This window comes from Glycine soja, chromosome 19 (assembly GCF_004193775.1).
Source record: "Glycine soja cultivar W05 chromosome 19, ASM419377v2, whole genome shotgun sequence".
In the NCBI taxonomy this organism is placed as follows: domain Eukaryota; kingdom Viridiplantae; phylum Streptophyta; class Magnoliopsida; order Fabales; family Fabaceae; genus Glycine; species Glycine soja.
The window spans coordinates 506,606-524,328 of record NC_041020.1 but is presented as its reverse complement, the minus strand read 5'-3'; the positions used below and the strand labels follow the sequence as shown (position 1 = coordinate 524,328).

General features: G+C 29.0%; 1 protein-coding gene across 17 annotated transcripts; it reads right to left on the bottom strand.

Annotated features, from left to right (window-relative positions):
• Positions 1–50: 50 nt before the first annotated feature.
• On the bottom strand, positions 51–6,840 carry LOC114400837. 17 transcript variants are annotated; one of them, XR_003664014.1, is made up of 12 exons: positions 6,753–6,831; positions 5,903–5,925; positions 5,562–5,634; positions 5,088–5,262; positions 4,756–4,990; positions 4,062–4,172; positions 2,229–2,340; positions 1,844–1,938; positions 1,517–1,746; positions 1,201–1,248; positions 515–710; positions 51–418 (listed from the first exon to the last, which is right to left on the bottom strand). XR_003664014.1 is itself a non-coding variant. In XM_028363482.1 (8 exons), exons 4-7 carry the CDS (start codon positions 1,961–1,963, stop codon positions 519–521), a joined length of 567 nt encoding a protein of 188 aa, XP_028219283.1. In that variant the 5' UTR covers positions 1,964–2,340; positions 4,062–4,172; positions 4,756–4,990; positions 5,088–5,889; the 3' UTR covers positions 51–418; positions 515–518. The 17 variants fall into 17 exon arrangements, 2 of the variants coding, with proteins under 2 accessions (XP_028219283.1, XP_028219282.1); XR_003664011.1 differs by lacking the exon at positions 5,562–5,634 and having other exon boundaries at positions 6,753–6,840; XR_003664007.1 differs by having other exon boundaries at positions 5,088–5,677.
• Positions 6,841–17,723: the final 10,883 nt, after the last annotated feature.

Genomic DNA, 17,723 nt, shown 5'->3' with positions numbered 1-17,723 from the left:
AAAAATAAACAAAAAAAGTTTACCAGGACCAAAATTAAAAAAATACAAACTTACATGAACAAAAACATATTTAAGTCTATTTTCAAACAAACTAAACTTCAATACTAACGATTAATTTAAAATATCAAAAAGTGGCAGAGGAAGAATAGGGGCTGTGACAGAATGTTGAGATGTCACATTTTTACAAAGATATAAATGTTTGCATATTTGACTCATCAAACAAGAGAGGGATAACCTTATAGCCTAGGCAGTTAGTATTTGAAATGCTACTTTATTTGCAAGTAATAATCAGTCCTGTCTCATTTCCTGCCCCTTATTTTCTTCTTCTATGCATAACACTTTTGGGATGGTATCTTCAATGAATAACATGATTTAGTTGAAGCTCCAAAAGGGACAAAACCAACAGAGGCCCAACTCCCTAAAATGAGAACGATTAACTTGATCACAATAGAAGACTTGGGAAAGGGGCATCATAGAACTTAGAAGGAGTGCTAATTTTAAATTAGCAGGCTACCTTGTTATGTTGTTTTCACCAAGATGCTTCCAATTCTATTTCTGAAAAAAGAGAATGCTTCCCAAAATGGCAAATGCAGTATAGGCCACCAACTACCAAGAATTCCAACCAAAGTGAACTTTTGATCTCTCACTTCAACATCAGCCAAGCAAAGAAGCTTATAGTCCTGCACTTCGATTTTGCTGGCATAAAGTGACTGCAGATAAAAGGATCACCAGATGTCAGAGGCAATAGTCACCCAGCAAAAATGTTCCTAGTTGTCGGGATCACTGAAATTCAGAGCATGAGTATGATCTGAAATGTCCTGTATTTTGATTTTGATGATGATGATAATGATCACTATAAAGTATAAATTCTGAGTATGATACTTGTTTTCCCAACATAGAAGATCAACTATATCAATGCAACATTATTACATCCGAATATCTGATTATAGTATCATTGAACATGCAAGTTAGTTTGATTGAACATGCTAACTTTAGGCTTCGCCATTTTGCTTTCAGAAGGCTGCAGATAAGAAAAAATGCTGGTTTCTAGACAATATGTGATTAAATGCTACAGGAACTGCAAAGGAAATTCAATTATTCAACCAGTTTATCATGAAATAATATTAGAATATAAGGGGGGAAACTGAAATAGTTTATTAGATTTCCATACATAACCAAATATATGAGATAGTCATGCACCTTTACTTTAAAGAATCGAGTTTCTTGGTGCATATATCGTTGGCACAACTGCAATATAAGATCACAAAAACACTATCAATGTTCAAAAACATATATGGTTAAGAACAAGGTCACAAAAATTCCAAAAAAAATCATTGTCACATAACGAAAACTCAAGAGTTAACCAACAAAATATGTTGAAAACTTGAAAAAACCTAGTAGAAAAAATGTTAAGGTGGTTGGAATTTTTTTTTTTTTGGGGGTGGGGGGAGGCAACAGAGATAATTCAGGTACATTCTTTAGTTTACAGTGTCAAATTATTAATGCAGTATCTGACCTTATCAACAAATACATAGACAGAGAAAGGGTTGGGCTTTGTACTGAGGAGGAATAGAGTAAGTTTAATGAATAATATTTGTAATTGAGTCGTCCAAGTTTGACAAACGGTAAGAAAGAAAAAAGCAGGCAGCCAAAGTTTCCTAGCCAATCTCAACAAGTGATGCACATTTATTTCCTCCTCTGAAAGGTCCTGTGATTCATGATCATCCACCAATGCATCCCCAGCTACTAGTTGCAAACAAAACACTCTTGTCAATGAAAAGAAAAAGACAGCACTGAGGACAGTTACTAAGAAAATAAACAGAAAAGCTGAAGTACATAATACCAATCAGATATGCAGCTCACCATCCATCGCATGAGCTATAATTGGTGCAGATGCAATTGACACACCTAAAATGCTTCCGCTGCATATGTAACTTCCTGGAATATGCACAAACAACCCCATACACAAAATAAAAATTGATAATACTCACAGATAAACAAAGTGATACACCAACTTTCAAATCTAGCCCATTTCCTTTGGGTATCACTTAAAATCAAATAAAGCAAACTTTTAATTTCCCAGCATTTCTAGCACCATGCTACATTGCCAGATACAAGAAACTTGTCAGATTAAAACCATCACATGCCTACAAATCAGCCTAAAGAAACAGCCCTATCATAGCCAAATTGAAATGGTACAAAACCAAGCTTGTATAAAAATTAAAAACCTAATAATAAGCCAAGAAAACTTCATCTCCAGGCTCAAGCTAATGGAACCAAGTACGAGTTTTGCATTGTACAATTCGTATTCAATGTTGTCTCTCCGAAACTTCCAAATTCCTAGTAGAAAATCATGAATCATATTCAGCAATCAATATTATCTCTATCAAAACTTATGTATAAGCAATCTTAGAGTTTGCAGTTGGAGCTACTAGGTAGTGCACTGCTTCATTGAAAAGAAAAATAAAATAAAAAATTAAAGTAAATTATGCATACACAGACAACATAAAGAGTTTTTATACGTTCAACCCCATAACGATTAATATTTTTAACAAAAAAAAGGGGTTACGCACTTAATAAAACTTTTATATAATATTGAATGATTGTATAAAATTATTTTATATTATTAATACATAAACATTAAATTTTATTTTTAAATGCAAATTAACTTTTTTGTTGCCTAACCCACAGGTTCTCCCTCAAAGTACTCGAGACATCTCATTACACTGAAATAACCCACATTAGTAAGTTGATTCACGCTTTTCATGGTTAAATGCAAATTAAATTGTTAACAAGGTACTACTTATTCATAGTTAAAAACAGTCACCGTTCAAAAAAAAGCTAAAAACAGCAAAATACATTAAAAAATTACTAATAAGTTTGTAAGAGTTTAATTGTTGGAAAATACTGTTTAGTACCAAAAATGTTAGACAAAACTGAATACGAATGCATCACCATGATTTGGGGCAAACGCCCAAAAATATCTTTAACTTTTTAGTTGTCAAATAGCCAATAAAACATGTCTACATATATTCATGTGAGTTTCATGCAATTTCTCTTCATAAGAAATAGCAACACTCGTAATTTTTATGTCAATAAAAAAACATACAATCTTAATCATAAATTATAATAGACACAACTTTTAAAAGAGTTATAAAAGTCATACGTTAGAATGTAAAATCCTTTATACATTCAATAAAGAGACTATTTACTCAATTTCTAATATCTCCCACCCATCATTCTTATTTCTTAATTACAAATATATTGACTAATTCGAGTGAAATTAGAACTCGATTTTCCAAATAATCTGTCTGATTTAAGTTTCATGATAGAAAAACATTAAAATTAATCAGTCAAATTTTTCACGACCTTCACACATTCAGGTCAGGTATGTCATATTTGCTACGGTCAGAATTAGCATATAGGTAAGCCCACAAGTAGAAAATAAGGTTAGTCTAATTACAATTAGATGCATTCATTTAACATTGTGGAATCCTATCCTAGCTAGACTCGCTTAAAGTTTAACCTTAATCATTGGCATCTCATGTATCCTCAAGTTCTCTACATTAAGGTTAATATAGATTCTATTTGCTTATTTTAGGGAAAGTTAATCTATTTTTTTATATAAAAAAAAACATGTATTATTATAATAAAAACAATATTTGCAATATTTATTATTAAAATATTGTATTGAAAGAATATATATTATAAACAACATATATACACTTAATAAGGTCCTTAATTTATTTGCGGTGTCGAGCAGATAAGGTAAATTATTAATCTAATTTAATTTATTTATGTTGACACAAATCACAAATAAAATAGAGAAAGATGGGTAAACGAAACCTAAACATTAATGTTAAATACTGAACCAACTTGGAGTAAGAAACATAAAAGAAGTTCCTCAAAGAAGTCAACGTCAAACCAAACATGAAAGAAAGTTCTATGCAGACCTACCTTACTCCAATGTTAAATTTTTTTGTCAATTTTCTATCTTCATAAGTCAAAGAATCATTTTGACAATTTATAGAAAACTAGGAGAGAATTTTATGCAGACCTACCTGACTCCAATGCCTCCCAGGAAAGAGAAAAAAGGGACTGACAATAATGCGATGAGCACCTTGTTCAACGCAAGATTGAAAAGCATCTCTTATTGATGGTTCTGCTAATTCCTGTAAATGTAAAATACAATTATGAAGCATCATGAATTTGCTCCATAGCTACAATTTTGTCATGAAATGAAAAGGCAAAGACATGGCTAGATGCACAAAGAAAATTGTGTTACTGCAATTGTTATTTCTGCCAGCCAAATCTAGATTCCAGGTCAGACCGGGAAATAAAGGGTAAGCAGCTCAACTATATTTCCTCATGAAGGAAAATCATGTATTATTGTGCATGCCAAACAACCCAAGGAAAATGCTAAGAATCCTAAAATAATGCCAGACTTGCTCACATGCTCGCAAGTTCTTTTTTAAGACCTAGGAAGCTTTATCCTTAAATGGAGGCAAGAGATGGCAAATAGCCTATAGGCTGTAGCAGGTCAAGTATGAAGTATCTATCTACCATCATTCAGATTTCATTTTTTATCTTCATATGGTCTTAGGCACTTGACATGATGAAAATCTCAACAGATTACAGAAATTACCATATGAGCAGGCTCCACACACACCCCCACCCCCCCTCCAAAAAATAAAAAAATAAAAGGAGTTAATACAAAAACAGTGATAAAACACAAAACGGATGGGTTTAGCTTACTAAGCATGAGATTTGACTCTTTGCGACGTGACCCATGATCCACAATTATCGCTGCATCTCCACGTCCAACTTCACCAGAGTTTTCTCTGAAGCCACCACCATTTTGAGTGCTCAGACATAAAAATCTGCTTAAATTTCTAGGCTTGGAGGAACAGCAGAGGCTATTTGAGGACTTTAAGGGAACCCAACTTGGGTTTGTTCCAAAACTTGCAGAAAAACTGCAACAAGAACAACGCTAATAGGAGAAAAAAAGGAGAAAATTTGAGATAAAGTATACAAGAGAAAGAAAAAGGGTACCCAAAAACTTAATTGAGAATTAAAGCAAAAAGTACCTTGAGAAGGCATGAGAATAAGGTGATAGAGACTTCACCAGCATCACTGATTACGAGAAAGTCAACACCACTTCTTTCAAGAGAGACGGGATACTATAGTTCTGTTTTGCCCCGTTCCTATCCAACTCTACCCACAATTTCTGGTTTCCACCAACTGATATCAGAAAACGTGATCCTGCAAATGATTAGCAAACCAATGGCCGCAATGGTCTATTAAAAAAAAGGACAATGGGACACAGCCGCATCTAGCTCAAAAACAATAATCCATTTTTAGGTTTTCAATTTGTGGAAAAGTAATTAAAATCAAAATAAATAATAATATACACAAGGGACAAATTTCGTTCTGATTGTCCATCCACATAAATAAACTAAGAGAACAACAACAACCTGCAAAATATATTGACATTCAATCTCAGAACTCACCATCCTTTACATCAAAATAAAAAACCAACTTATTAATAAATTGTAGGATACCAACTATGGCTCGCATCTGCAAAACACTCGAAAACAATGCTCACGTTGATGACAGCCACTGAAACTGCCACTGCTGTAAACATGTAATCACCAAAACCCATATGCACAATCAAACCCTAGAGTCCAGAAAACCAAATAGTACAAATCAAATGCACAAATTCAAGCGTGAACACTGCAGTTCATCAAAGTTATTTCTATAACTTAAACATTGAACTATAACAAAACAATAAACTCAAAGTTGGAATTCAGAATCTGTCATTTTTTGTTCAACCAAAAACCAAATTAACAAGTCACTGCACATCTGACTAGAAACCTTATCAGTATTGATATTTGATCCATACCTTACTAAAAACAAGTCAGAAACCTACAAAACCAAAACAAGCCTCAATTCAGTATTCACAAAGCTTAAGCTAAATTGTTAATGCAGCATGATTTATGAAACTAGCTGCAAAAAAAAAAAAAAAAGAATAGAAAACCAATAACACTTAACATAATAAGAAGCCAAATGTGAGGCAGGATCCCACGCTTTTCCCCAAACAAAACCTAATGGAGATGGGGCTGAGTTTAAATTTTTTTATCCTCATGTCTCCGAAACCCGACCCGTCTTTTGCAGGGATGGGGATAGAGAGAGCTAAACCCTCTCCCGACCTGCCTCATTATCATGCCTTAACAAGATTCTAATTGAACTGCTTCGTGTTTCCAAGAAGCAGAAAGATGAAGCTGTTGATGGTTAATTTGTCTGTGGAGAGATAAAGAGTGTTTTTTTTTTATGGGCAAATGTTAATTGTTTGTTTGTTAGTTTTCGTTAGTAGGAGGAACCCACCACCTATCATTCTCCCTTCTCACTTTAACCACCAAGTCAACATTATAACTCCGGAGAGATGAAGGGTGTAATTCTCAAGCCTTTACAATGAAGGAACAGTTGATGGAGGCAGTCAAATTCAAGATATATTCCTGGCAATGGAACAATATAAGGAAGGAGTGGGTTGAAATATCCTCTTTGAGGGTGGATTGAGTGATGACAAGTGCTTACAAGACATGAATCAAACAGTTGGTGTGCAATATCAGGATATAACGTTTTATATCTTTCCTTTTCATTGTTAAATCGAAGTAACAGACCATACAACGGAGAATTTCATCATCCTAATTCAATACCAAAACATACAACGAAGAGAAAAAAACAGAATGAACCTGACAGTGGCGGCGGTGATTCTACGGAGAGAGGCCACGAATTAAAGGAAGCAAAAAGTTCATAGATAGCCAGTTTTTCTTCATTCTGAAAGCTAAGCTTTATTATCTAGTTTTTTTATAAAAAAAATTGCTTATATTATTTTTAAAAAAATAATAAACTATTATAAAAACTAAGCTTCTTAAATTTTAAGAATTTTTCAAAATTTAATTAAAGTATATTAATAGTGTAAAAAAATTTATATTGTCATCTAATTATAATATATGATCAAATTATTGGTTTATATAATAATAATCTAATAATCATATTTAAGAGTATTTATAATTATTGACTAAAAAGTTACACTGAAAATCTATGAAAATTAAACTATTTATAAAATGAACTTGGTCTAATTTTTCTCTTTTAAAAAAATTCAAACAAACTAATCATATTTAACTCGTTCATTCATAGTAAAAAAAAAATAAAAATCATCATAGTGTAAAACTATACCTCTTCAATTTTGTGAGGGTGTTGTTATTTGTAAATTTATGTAATTGAAAACCTTTAATAGTAAAGGATTATGGAGTGTGTACCCAAAAAGGGCTATAAAGTAATAGCATTAACTATGACATGATAATTCAAGTTTCCATTATGAAGTTAATCTTATTTTTTAAAATTATGATTGTGAAATTAAAATAAAAAATTTATTGGCAATAATATTCTTCATTGTAAGATTTCCATCTTAATTTTTTCTTTGGATTAAAGCTTTGATAAATTTTGTCAAAAAAACTGATAAATAATACTAACTTTAACTTAAGAAATTATTTGAAAAGGCAAATAATATTTTGTGATGCTATAGAAAAAATAAAAAGAATAACAAAGGTTGAAATAGAATGTAAGACAGTGAAAGAAAGAAAAAACAAGCATATCAAAAATAGTTTTTTTAAAAAAAAAAATTATTCATAGAAGGAAGAATACTTTTTTTTCTTCTTGATTTTAGCTTTTGCTATTTATCTTTCACGTTAGCAAATGCATATTTTAATATTTTACTGCTTAATTGTGACATGCGTTGATGTGATGACATATAAACGGTGATATTACAATTGACATCCTAACAAAATTAAATTATATATTTTATCACTCAATTTTCAAATTTTGTAAATTTTATCTTTCAAATTTTCTTACATTTTGTATCTTATAATGTATTTAAGTAGTTTTATTTTTTATCTTTAATTAATTTATACATGTATTTATTGTAGAATAGAAAGAGAAAATGGTGAAATGGAAATTTTTACAACTAATTTATCAAAATCAAGAAAATTTATTTTTTGATTTCTACAAAATAAACTTAAATGATAGATAAAAAAAGGAAGGAGGATAGTAATTAAGTTTTTTTGTTTTGAATAAGCATTGTTTCATTTTATTTTATGTCTTCCTTCCATTTGAAAAGAAAGACAGGTTTGTCAGTTACATAAGCCCGTCATGAATTTTTGAGAGTTACGTTTGGGAGACCAACAAAGCCCATCAAGGGAGTGTAACCACGATGAATCAGACCCAATTAATTGGGGCTTTGCTATGTACACCAGGCATATTGCTTGTGCACCCAGCATTAAAACAGAATTCCAAAAATACCCTTAAGTATTTTTTGTTTTTATGCATTATAGAATCCGTATAACTCATATGAATTATGCATACGGATTATATAATCCGTAAATGTTTTCTTAAATTTTTTAATAAATTAATTTATTTTAATAGTAAATATTTTTTATTTATAAAAATATACAGATTAAATAATTCTTATGAATTATATCAAAATTAATTGTCACAAAATTTATTATTTGAATTTACATGCGCATTAAATATATATTAAAAATTTTAGTATTATATATAACAACATTATTTATTTTATAACATAATTACGCTATTAGCTCAGTTGATTAAAGCGTCGTGCTAATAATTTAAAAATCATAGATTTAATTCCTACTTGAATTATTAATTTTTAATTAATTTATAAAATATATTTTTGAAAAAAAAATAAAAAAAAAACTTGATGAAACTTATAATGACCACTTTGAAAAAATCACAAAATCACTAATTGTATCTAATTGTATTAATGATTTAGCTGGATGCACGTAACAATACTCAATTAATTGCATAGTTTGGGCCAGGGGCATTTTTATAATCATGGTCATAGGTGTCGGTTTGTCACATCTATAAAGAAATTATGTGACCCTATTCTATTACGTGGAAGTGAGTGAGGGACAAGCCATGTCACAATGATGATTTCAGTGTAGAAAGGACCTGTTGCTATGAGTCATTATATACTATGATTGCCCTCTGTGCCTCTGCCACACCCTCATAAATTTTAATTAATGCAATCCTAACTTTAATTCCTTCTTACTCATTAAATATGAATCTTCCTTTTTCCACCAATAGCAGCATTTCTGCCAAATACCAATCATAGAAACAGAAAATTTGTATAAAAAACACATGAATGCCAGGGTCACTCTTACTAACATTTTTACTAAAATTTAATCTTGTTTTTCCAAAAAAAAAAAAAAGCTTATGCAAGTGTTACAAATGTATGGATCATGTTAAAAAAATTGTGGGAAAATCATATTTAGTTAATCAATTTTTTATATAACATCTCATAAAAAAAACATACTTACTCGAGCACGTAACATAGAATAATAGTAGAATGTACTTGTACAATATTTACTCACGATCCGTTACATACTTTTATATATTATTTTTTTTTTGGTGATGTTACATACTAGTACTAGTACTTTATTTATATATAAATCCATACTTTTAATGTCTAATAAAATTTAAAGAAGAAAATCATGATGATCCGGAAGTGGGGAGAAAATCAAAGAAATAAATAAATAAAATATGTAATGAGCATAGATTATTAGATTATAGAAGCTATTGGATTATAGCATTATGACGGTGAGGATAGGAAGGAGGTGGGTCCCACAAAGGACAGAGGAGAGAGAGAGGGCAATTGGGTAATTTCATATGGGCATGAGATGGAAAATTTTTGTTGTTGTGGGACACAACAGCCGCCACAGCCCGCATTTCGCGGGCCACAAACAATGTTTGTGTCTGCCTTCTTTACAGTTTTGGCGCCAACCGACTCCGCTTCAAAATTTAACGGGCAGTTCGGGCAGGATGTGACTGAAACCGCGTCACAACCAAACTACTACTAGCTCCAAAACAAAAACAAAAAAGAAAAAATAGTCAAAATTCAAAGAGAGAGAGAGAGAGAGTAACACGTAACACCACATCATGTTCTCTGTTGGGGTTCCAAATTTAGAATCTTTTTATATGCTTAGGATTCCTCAGAGACCCATGTGTACGTGTCTCTAGTCTCTTACTTCTCCCACTTTTTTTTTTTTCATACATTGGATTCCTCCTACTTTGCCCGTTAATCTCTTTCCATTTTTCCACCTCCAATTAATACTAAACAGTTAATAACTCCCACCCTCCCAATTATGTCCATTTTCCTCCACCCTTCCCTTTTCTTTTCTTATGTGTATGCCATACCAATTCAATTAAATGCACCATAGTACCATATTTCACATTGTGCTTTTAGGATTCCACCGACTTGTTTTGGTTCAAAATTCACACCAAAACAACAGAATAAATGGATTTTTTTTTTTTTGGTTTTTGGATAACAACAATTAGTACCCTACACTGACTGACTTCTACTTTTTAATGCTTTGGCTCATATATGGTTATGTATCCTAAGGTTCAATGAAGGATTCATAGGGGTGTGGAATGTTTGTTAGCTTCGTAAATATTATACAATGGAGGGGCTAAATATTAAAATAAAATTATCAATTGAACATCGAGTAAATTATATAAGTGAATTTAATATTATATTTTAATTTAAAATTTTAACATTCATGTCTATCTTATTTATATGAAATTTAACTTTTTATGTAATGTGAGATTTTACATCCCAAATTGCAAGAGTAACTTTGATTATAAGTATTGGAAGAGTAATGAAAGCATATAGTATATAGTATGTAAAATTTTCATAATGTAACAATTTTAAGGGGTTTTGTAACTTGTTGTATGTTGTATAGTGTTATAGGGTAGAGTAATAGAGTTAAGAGCAGGCTACAGAGGCTAGAATCCGTGGTGACAAGTCACTTCATTGCTGCTATGTGCTTACTAGATTGAGGCTGAGAATCTTGGCATACTGCTAAACCCTAATAATCAGTAACTACTGCACCCTCTGTACTTGTACATTAATTTCACTCATACCCTTTTCAACTCTCTTGTTCACATCATATACACACTTCTACTTTATTACTAGTATTTGTTTAAACTCCAAAATTATATATACAACTACTTATGTAGTATTTTTATTTTCTATTACTTTTATTTCATTTCAAAATTTCCCCTCTAATATTTATATAAATAAATTGTCACGTATATTTATTTAGTCAATGTAGTTTATCTTCCTGATAAGTGAAACTGGTACTGAGGTGTGGGACTGGGGTCTGTGGAGTCGGGGCATGCAAACGGAAAAAGGTTATTTGCAAATGATATATAAGGATATTTTAATTTAATTTAATGTTCTTATAGTATTTTAACGAGAAAAAAAGTGGATCAAAAAATTAGAAGCTTTATATTGTCAAAATAAATTTTTTAGTCTTATAGTGGATAACTACTAAACTTCTGTGCAAATAGCACGTTATATAAGAATAATTTTGAATTGTACGTCTTACAATATTTTTATTACTATTTTGTTTGGAGTGTTAATGGTTAGGTTACACTTTCATACTTTAAATTTGGAGTGTTGATGGCTAGCTTAATTTTTTTAAGTTAAAGTTGAAAATAAAATATATATTTTTGGACAAAGTTATTTAATTTTTTCCCCCACTGTTTATTTTGCAAACTGCGACGACATGACATGGCCTTGGTCTTCGAAATGTGATGTTTTTGTTCATTTGTTGTTTTTTATCGATCGAAATTGGCATTTTGAAAGCTCTCAGTGACCATGGGTTGTGGGTCTCAAGCATGTCGTTTCAAATATTTTTTAGGCTCCATATTAATTATAAAAATTGGGCTGCTAAAAACTAAAAGAGATGTCATTATAATTATAAAAAATGATATTTTCTTTAAAAAAATATTATAAGGGTTTTTATTTAATATGTCGCCTTCAATTTCTTAGGAATGATTCTATTTTTACTTTGTCTTTTTCTTGGCATGATTATGTTTCTTTTTTTTTTGTTTTTAAAATATAAAAAACTATTTAGAAAACTATTTTTCATAACAAGACAGGGTAAAGAGGGGGAAAAAGTGGAAATAGAATTACTCACCTCCTAATAGTTGTTAGTCCTAATCTAAAGCATGCAAGGCCCGTTGTAATTTTTGCTATCATTTACATGGTAAATAAATAACCAAGAAAACTAAAAGAGAAGGGTGAAAGTTTTGCAAAAAAGGAGGTATTTTTTAATTTTCAAAAACATTTATTAAACGATATAAGGATTCTTTACCAAACATAAAATATTAACCGTTAATTTTATTTCTTTTTAAAATAACTCTTAATCAATACATACTCCAAATATCAGTTCACGCATTGAATGGGCTCTAGTCAATAAGTCTTACTTTTCCAGAGTGGACCTTTTGAGTGACCTGATTTTAAGGATATACCTCTTCAAAATGATCGAGTTATTAATTGCGTGTCTATCTTCTTTTTTTTCTTTCCTTTTATCTTAATTTTTTAAATAAATTTTAATATTTTTTAAAATATGAATTTTATATTATAATTTAAATTATTCATTATAAATTTAAAAATAATGCATATATTTAAAATATTTATTTACTATGAATTTTAACTGTAATATAATTTAATGATTAAAATATTTGTTTATAATAAATTTTAATTATATAAAGACTTAATCATTATTTTAATTCCTAAACTTAGGAGGTCTACTTCTTTTTTTTCTTGAAATTTAAATTTTTTTTTTTAGTTTTTGAATTTTGACAAATTATTTTTTAATTATTGACATAATAAATTGATATTTTATATAATTTTTAGTTCTTTCTTGATAGTTTTAAAATATAAATTTAAAATGAATCAATATTATGATTTAATTTGGAAAATCAATCCATTTTTTTTCGAAATGATTTCAAAAACTTTTAAAATAAATATAAAAATTAATCTTTGGTATCAAAACTAGTCTTAAATAAGACTTAATTATTGATTTAGTTTCTAAATTTTGATATGTGTACTTGTTTTAGTCCCTGAGATTTAAAATTTTTTTTTTCTTAAATTTTGACAAATTATTTATTTTAGTCTCTAGCCTAATAAATTGATATTGTGACAATTTTTAGTTGCTATAAATTATTTTTTATTTTTTAATCACTAAATTTGCATTATAAAACTTTCACAAAGTATTAAAAAAAAATTCATATAAAATGTTAAAACTCGTCCTAAAGTGTTAATTTATTATATTAAGAATTAAAAATATTTTTAAATTTAAAGGATTAAAAAAAAACACCCTCAAATTCAAAGACTAAAACACAAATTAAACCTTACATAAAAGTAAACATTTATTTTAGACACCGTGCACACACTAAAATACTAATTCATAGAATACTAAGAAGTTCTAAGTTATGGTGATATAATAACATTTTATTGTATATTTGTGTAAAAATAAATTATGTTAATAATGTATATAAATTAAATTATATTTTAAAGGTAATTTTAGTTTATCTTTTTATTTTTGACAAATAAGAAATTCTAAGTCCCATAGTTTACAAACATTGTTTTGTCTAAATAATTATTTGGTTCATCAAAATAAAGGAATTCTGACTTCGATCGGAGAAATAAGTAAACATTATAAACATAGACAAGTTCGACATATTCTTGCAACAGCAAATAACCACAGCCTCGAGGAAGAAGATCCACTACATGTATTTTTTTAATGTAAATTATTTTTTAAAATTATTGTTAAATACAAGTTTTTTAAACTTCAATTCTTCAAATTCAATTCTCTTAAAATTAATTCTATTAAAACTTAAATCAACCGATTCTTATAAATTATTATTCTTTTGGGATAGTTTTTTCTTTTGTCAGCCAACTCTTTTGGGATAGTACTTAATTAGTTAATATTGAAGCAGAGATATGCATTTTCCTCAACCTGAATTCCTAGAGCAAAAACACAATTGAGATTAGGATAAAATAATAATAGATTTAATATTCAATCCTTCTCATAATTAAACATCAGCACAAGTCCATTTAAGTATGTCTATAATAAAAAATAATAATAGAGGTTTGAAAACAATCTTATAGCATTCTGATGAGAGTTTCTTTTGAAAGGTTTCTTAAGTGAAGATACAATTTCTTTTCTATTGAAGTAAATTTATGTGGTAGAAATTTTTAAAAAAAAATAAGATTTAGATATTCTGTGAAATTATAAGAAATTATTTCTTAATAATAAAAATTAATATTTATCTAACAAATAACAATATCATAATTAAGAAAAAATAAAAATATATTTTTTTATAAAAAAAATTCTAGAATTTCTTGTCATTGGAATAAAATTGTGTATGAATTTCTTATAATAACATATATATATATATATATATATATATATATATATATATATATATATATATATATATATATATATATATATATAATACTATAAGAACCAAAAAAAAAAATTAAGAAACCACTTAAAAATTTTCCTTTGAAAATGCCCTTATAAACACCAATGTACAATGCTTAATCTCATTTGTTTCGAATGGTGGGGTTACACCACATGGGAGTAAAAATTTATTCAACAAAATGGTCCACATGTGTTATTTATTTTTTATTTTTTTGTCTTTGGATATATTTTGAGTCCCCACAAAAGAATATATAGCTTGAGGACACGTAGGTCCAAGAACTAGCTAGTTAAGAGCTTTCACAATATTGAGAACCACTAACTCGTTTCTCAGGAAAACAAAATCCAATCAATGATATTGATGGACACTATAACTCAGGAATTGTATCTTTAACGAAAATGACTGCTTGGTTAGTTCCAATTAGGAAAAGAGAAATCGAAAGCTACAAAAATGTTCCTTTCTAATTTATCCAACGAAGATCGATCACCTAGTATATGAAAACATTCACTCACGTGTCTTATGCTTGATTTTCTGCTGATGCATGTATGTCATTGCATGTATCAAAATCACTCTCACACATGAAACTAAAGTTGAAATTGTTTTGTGAAGGCCAGGTTGAGAATTATCTTTATTTATATATTAATTAATGCTGAAAAAATAAGAGCATTTAGCCTATGTCTCTCAATTTAGTCAGAATTCATTTTAATACCATCATTTTAAAAATAATAATTTTAATTCTCAACTTTTTTATAAAAAAAATGAGTAGATTTTGTCCCAATCATGAATCAAGAACAAAACTCACATTTTAGAAATACTTAAAAGTTGATAAAATTAAAAATTAGATAATTTAATATTAATCTCGTGGAATAAGAGTGGCACCGAACCAAGTTAATTTGATCAAATTTCCTTTAAACTCAGGATTTAATGACTTAGTCCAATCTTTAATCTTATGTTGGGCATATTCATTCTTAATTGAAAATAAAAAAAAATATTTAATATAAAAATTAAACAAATATATTTAAATTTATAAAAAAAATAAAGGTTAATTAGGTTCCGTCAAACAAACCTAATTTGCTCCCGATCTTATTATTAAGAGCTCGGCCTAGTCCATCAAGTCAATCAATATAAGTCAATAAACCTAATTTTTTTTTAACCTTGTTTTTAAGAATCTAACTTTTTGACTTTTTTTCCTAGAAATTAAAGATAAATATATAATTCATGCATTTTACTAAACTAATTAAATTAGACTTCATTCGTATTTAACTTGACTTTAATCATAAGTTGTTGGAGTTAAAATGTCAACTTCACATAAATTATCATTTTAAATATATAGAGACAACTGTCACAACCCCAATTATGACATAAACTAAAATTATTTTTTGCTAAATCTTAACGGATCTAATTAAACACATTTTACCCTACATTTGAATATAAGTTATATGTTGCTTTTGAGTCCATCTTAAATACTTGATCAACCCAATGGAAGAAGCCAAACTCAATATTTATTATTGTTTCTTTTTATTTTAAGAATGAATTATTAGTTTTGTTTCTTAAATAGAATCTTAGAATGTCGGTTTGCCTATTCTTTTACAAGTGATATAGTAACTTCTGACATCATGGCTGCAGGCACTAGCTATTTTGTAGACTTGGCTGGAATTTAAATTAAGGTAAATTGATTTTGACAAGCAGCAGCAGATTTATGTTGTAAAAGCTATATAAGGGTTAATATTTTAGTAATCCTAACTATTTTGGCTTGTTACTAAGAATGTGATTTCATAAATAAATATAACAAAAACAAAAATCTTATTAGACAAGGAGTTGCTTCCTGGAAGGAAGCAAGGGGCAAAGTCAAAAGTAATATGGAAGAGAATTTTTATTTTTTATTTTCTAATAGGAAAGAGTCATGTGGTACCCATTTAGGTCATCATGGTAGAAAAACCCCCATTGCAAATCCAATTCTAAAATGACCACAATGTGGCAAAGAGCTATCCAAAATGACCACATTTACTACATACAACTTTACTGTGTGCTTTCTTAAAAGGATCCTAATCCCTAGAAAAGCCTTTCTTATTATTCAACACCAAAGAGAACCTCAGATTAGGTAAGCTCTATCATCATCACCTTTTAAACAAATCCCTTGTTCATGCAAACCGTATCCTCTCTACTCCTTAAACTAATTAAAGATTCGGGTACATGATAGGACCATGCCCAAAAAAATCTCATCCACAAAAATCACAAATCTAATACCTAATATCAACAAGAGCGTCAATGATAATTTATACTCCATCCCGTCTCAACTATAAGAATATATATATATATATATATATATATATATATATATATATATATATATATATATATATATATATATCACATTTATTAACAAAATCAATTAACTCTATTAAATTATGTTATTTTTAATTAAAATATATATTTCCCCCTAAATCATCATTCATTAGAATTAATATCAAACATAAAAAAATCTTTAGTCTTAATAAATAAAAAAATATTTTAGAAATAAAACTCATTAAATGAGACATAAAAAAAATTAAAATATATTTATATTTAAGACTAAAAAATAAGATATTCTTGTTGTTTATATTCAAGACCCCGAAGAGAGTATATTATATGCTTAAACCATTCTTTTGGAACAGTAACAAGAATTGCATAGGATTCTAATCATCTAATGTACTTCCCTTGATTATTTCCGCTTTTAATAATCTAAGGAGTGTTATGAGGAACTTGACCTTGTTGGCCGTAGTAGTGTGGTGGGGCATAGAAGAAGATTAAAGCAAGAGTGGCAGAGGGTTTAAAAGGTACTTGGGACTAAATATAAGGTTGGAAGAGATTGATTTTAATTTGTCACGGTCTATAAATTTGTGCAACATCTTAGCCATTGAAAAGATTTTTCTACTTTTACATGGGTAAGGCAGCTTTAGACCCCATGTACACAATACACGCTTGTGTTTATGACTTTTGTGTATGGGGCTTAGTGGTGAGTTGAAACCTAGGAGTCCCAATAAGTGGAAGGAGTACAACTCTTAAACTTGTTTAATGTTGTAATTTCTATATCTATTTTATATTTTTCTCTTCTTTCCTTTTCATTGTATTTATCTTAAGGTTCTACTTTCTATACTAATTTTATACCCAATTTTCATATATTTTTCTTCCTATCTATCTTTCCTCCTAAAACATATATATCCTAAGAATTGTGAAAAAGAAAACAAAAAAAAAAAACAGAATCATTTTTCAAGGGTAAAGACTAAAGAGTAAAGAAGTAGCAATTTAAGATTGAGAAAGTAAAACCCTTGTACATTTTTTTATGAAACTTGTACTTAGAATTAGTGTTTCCTGAGTTTTGAAAG

Bases quoted from the DNA above. Each gene is read 5' to 3' on its own strand.
- LOC114400837 (XM_028363481.1), bottom strand. From the start codon at position 1,963: ATGGGGTTGTTTGTGCATATTCCAGGAAGTTACATATGCAGCGGAAGC. The intron at 1,747-1,863 runs GTGAGCTGCATA...GTTTGCAACTAG, and splicing joins TATAGCTCATGCGATGGATG to TAGCTGGGGATGCATTGGTG. The intron at 711-1,200 runs GTGCATGACTAT...TTTTATCTGCAG, and splicing joins CTCGATTCTTTAAAGTAAAG to TCACTTTATGCCAGCAAAAT.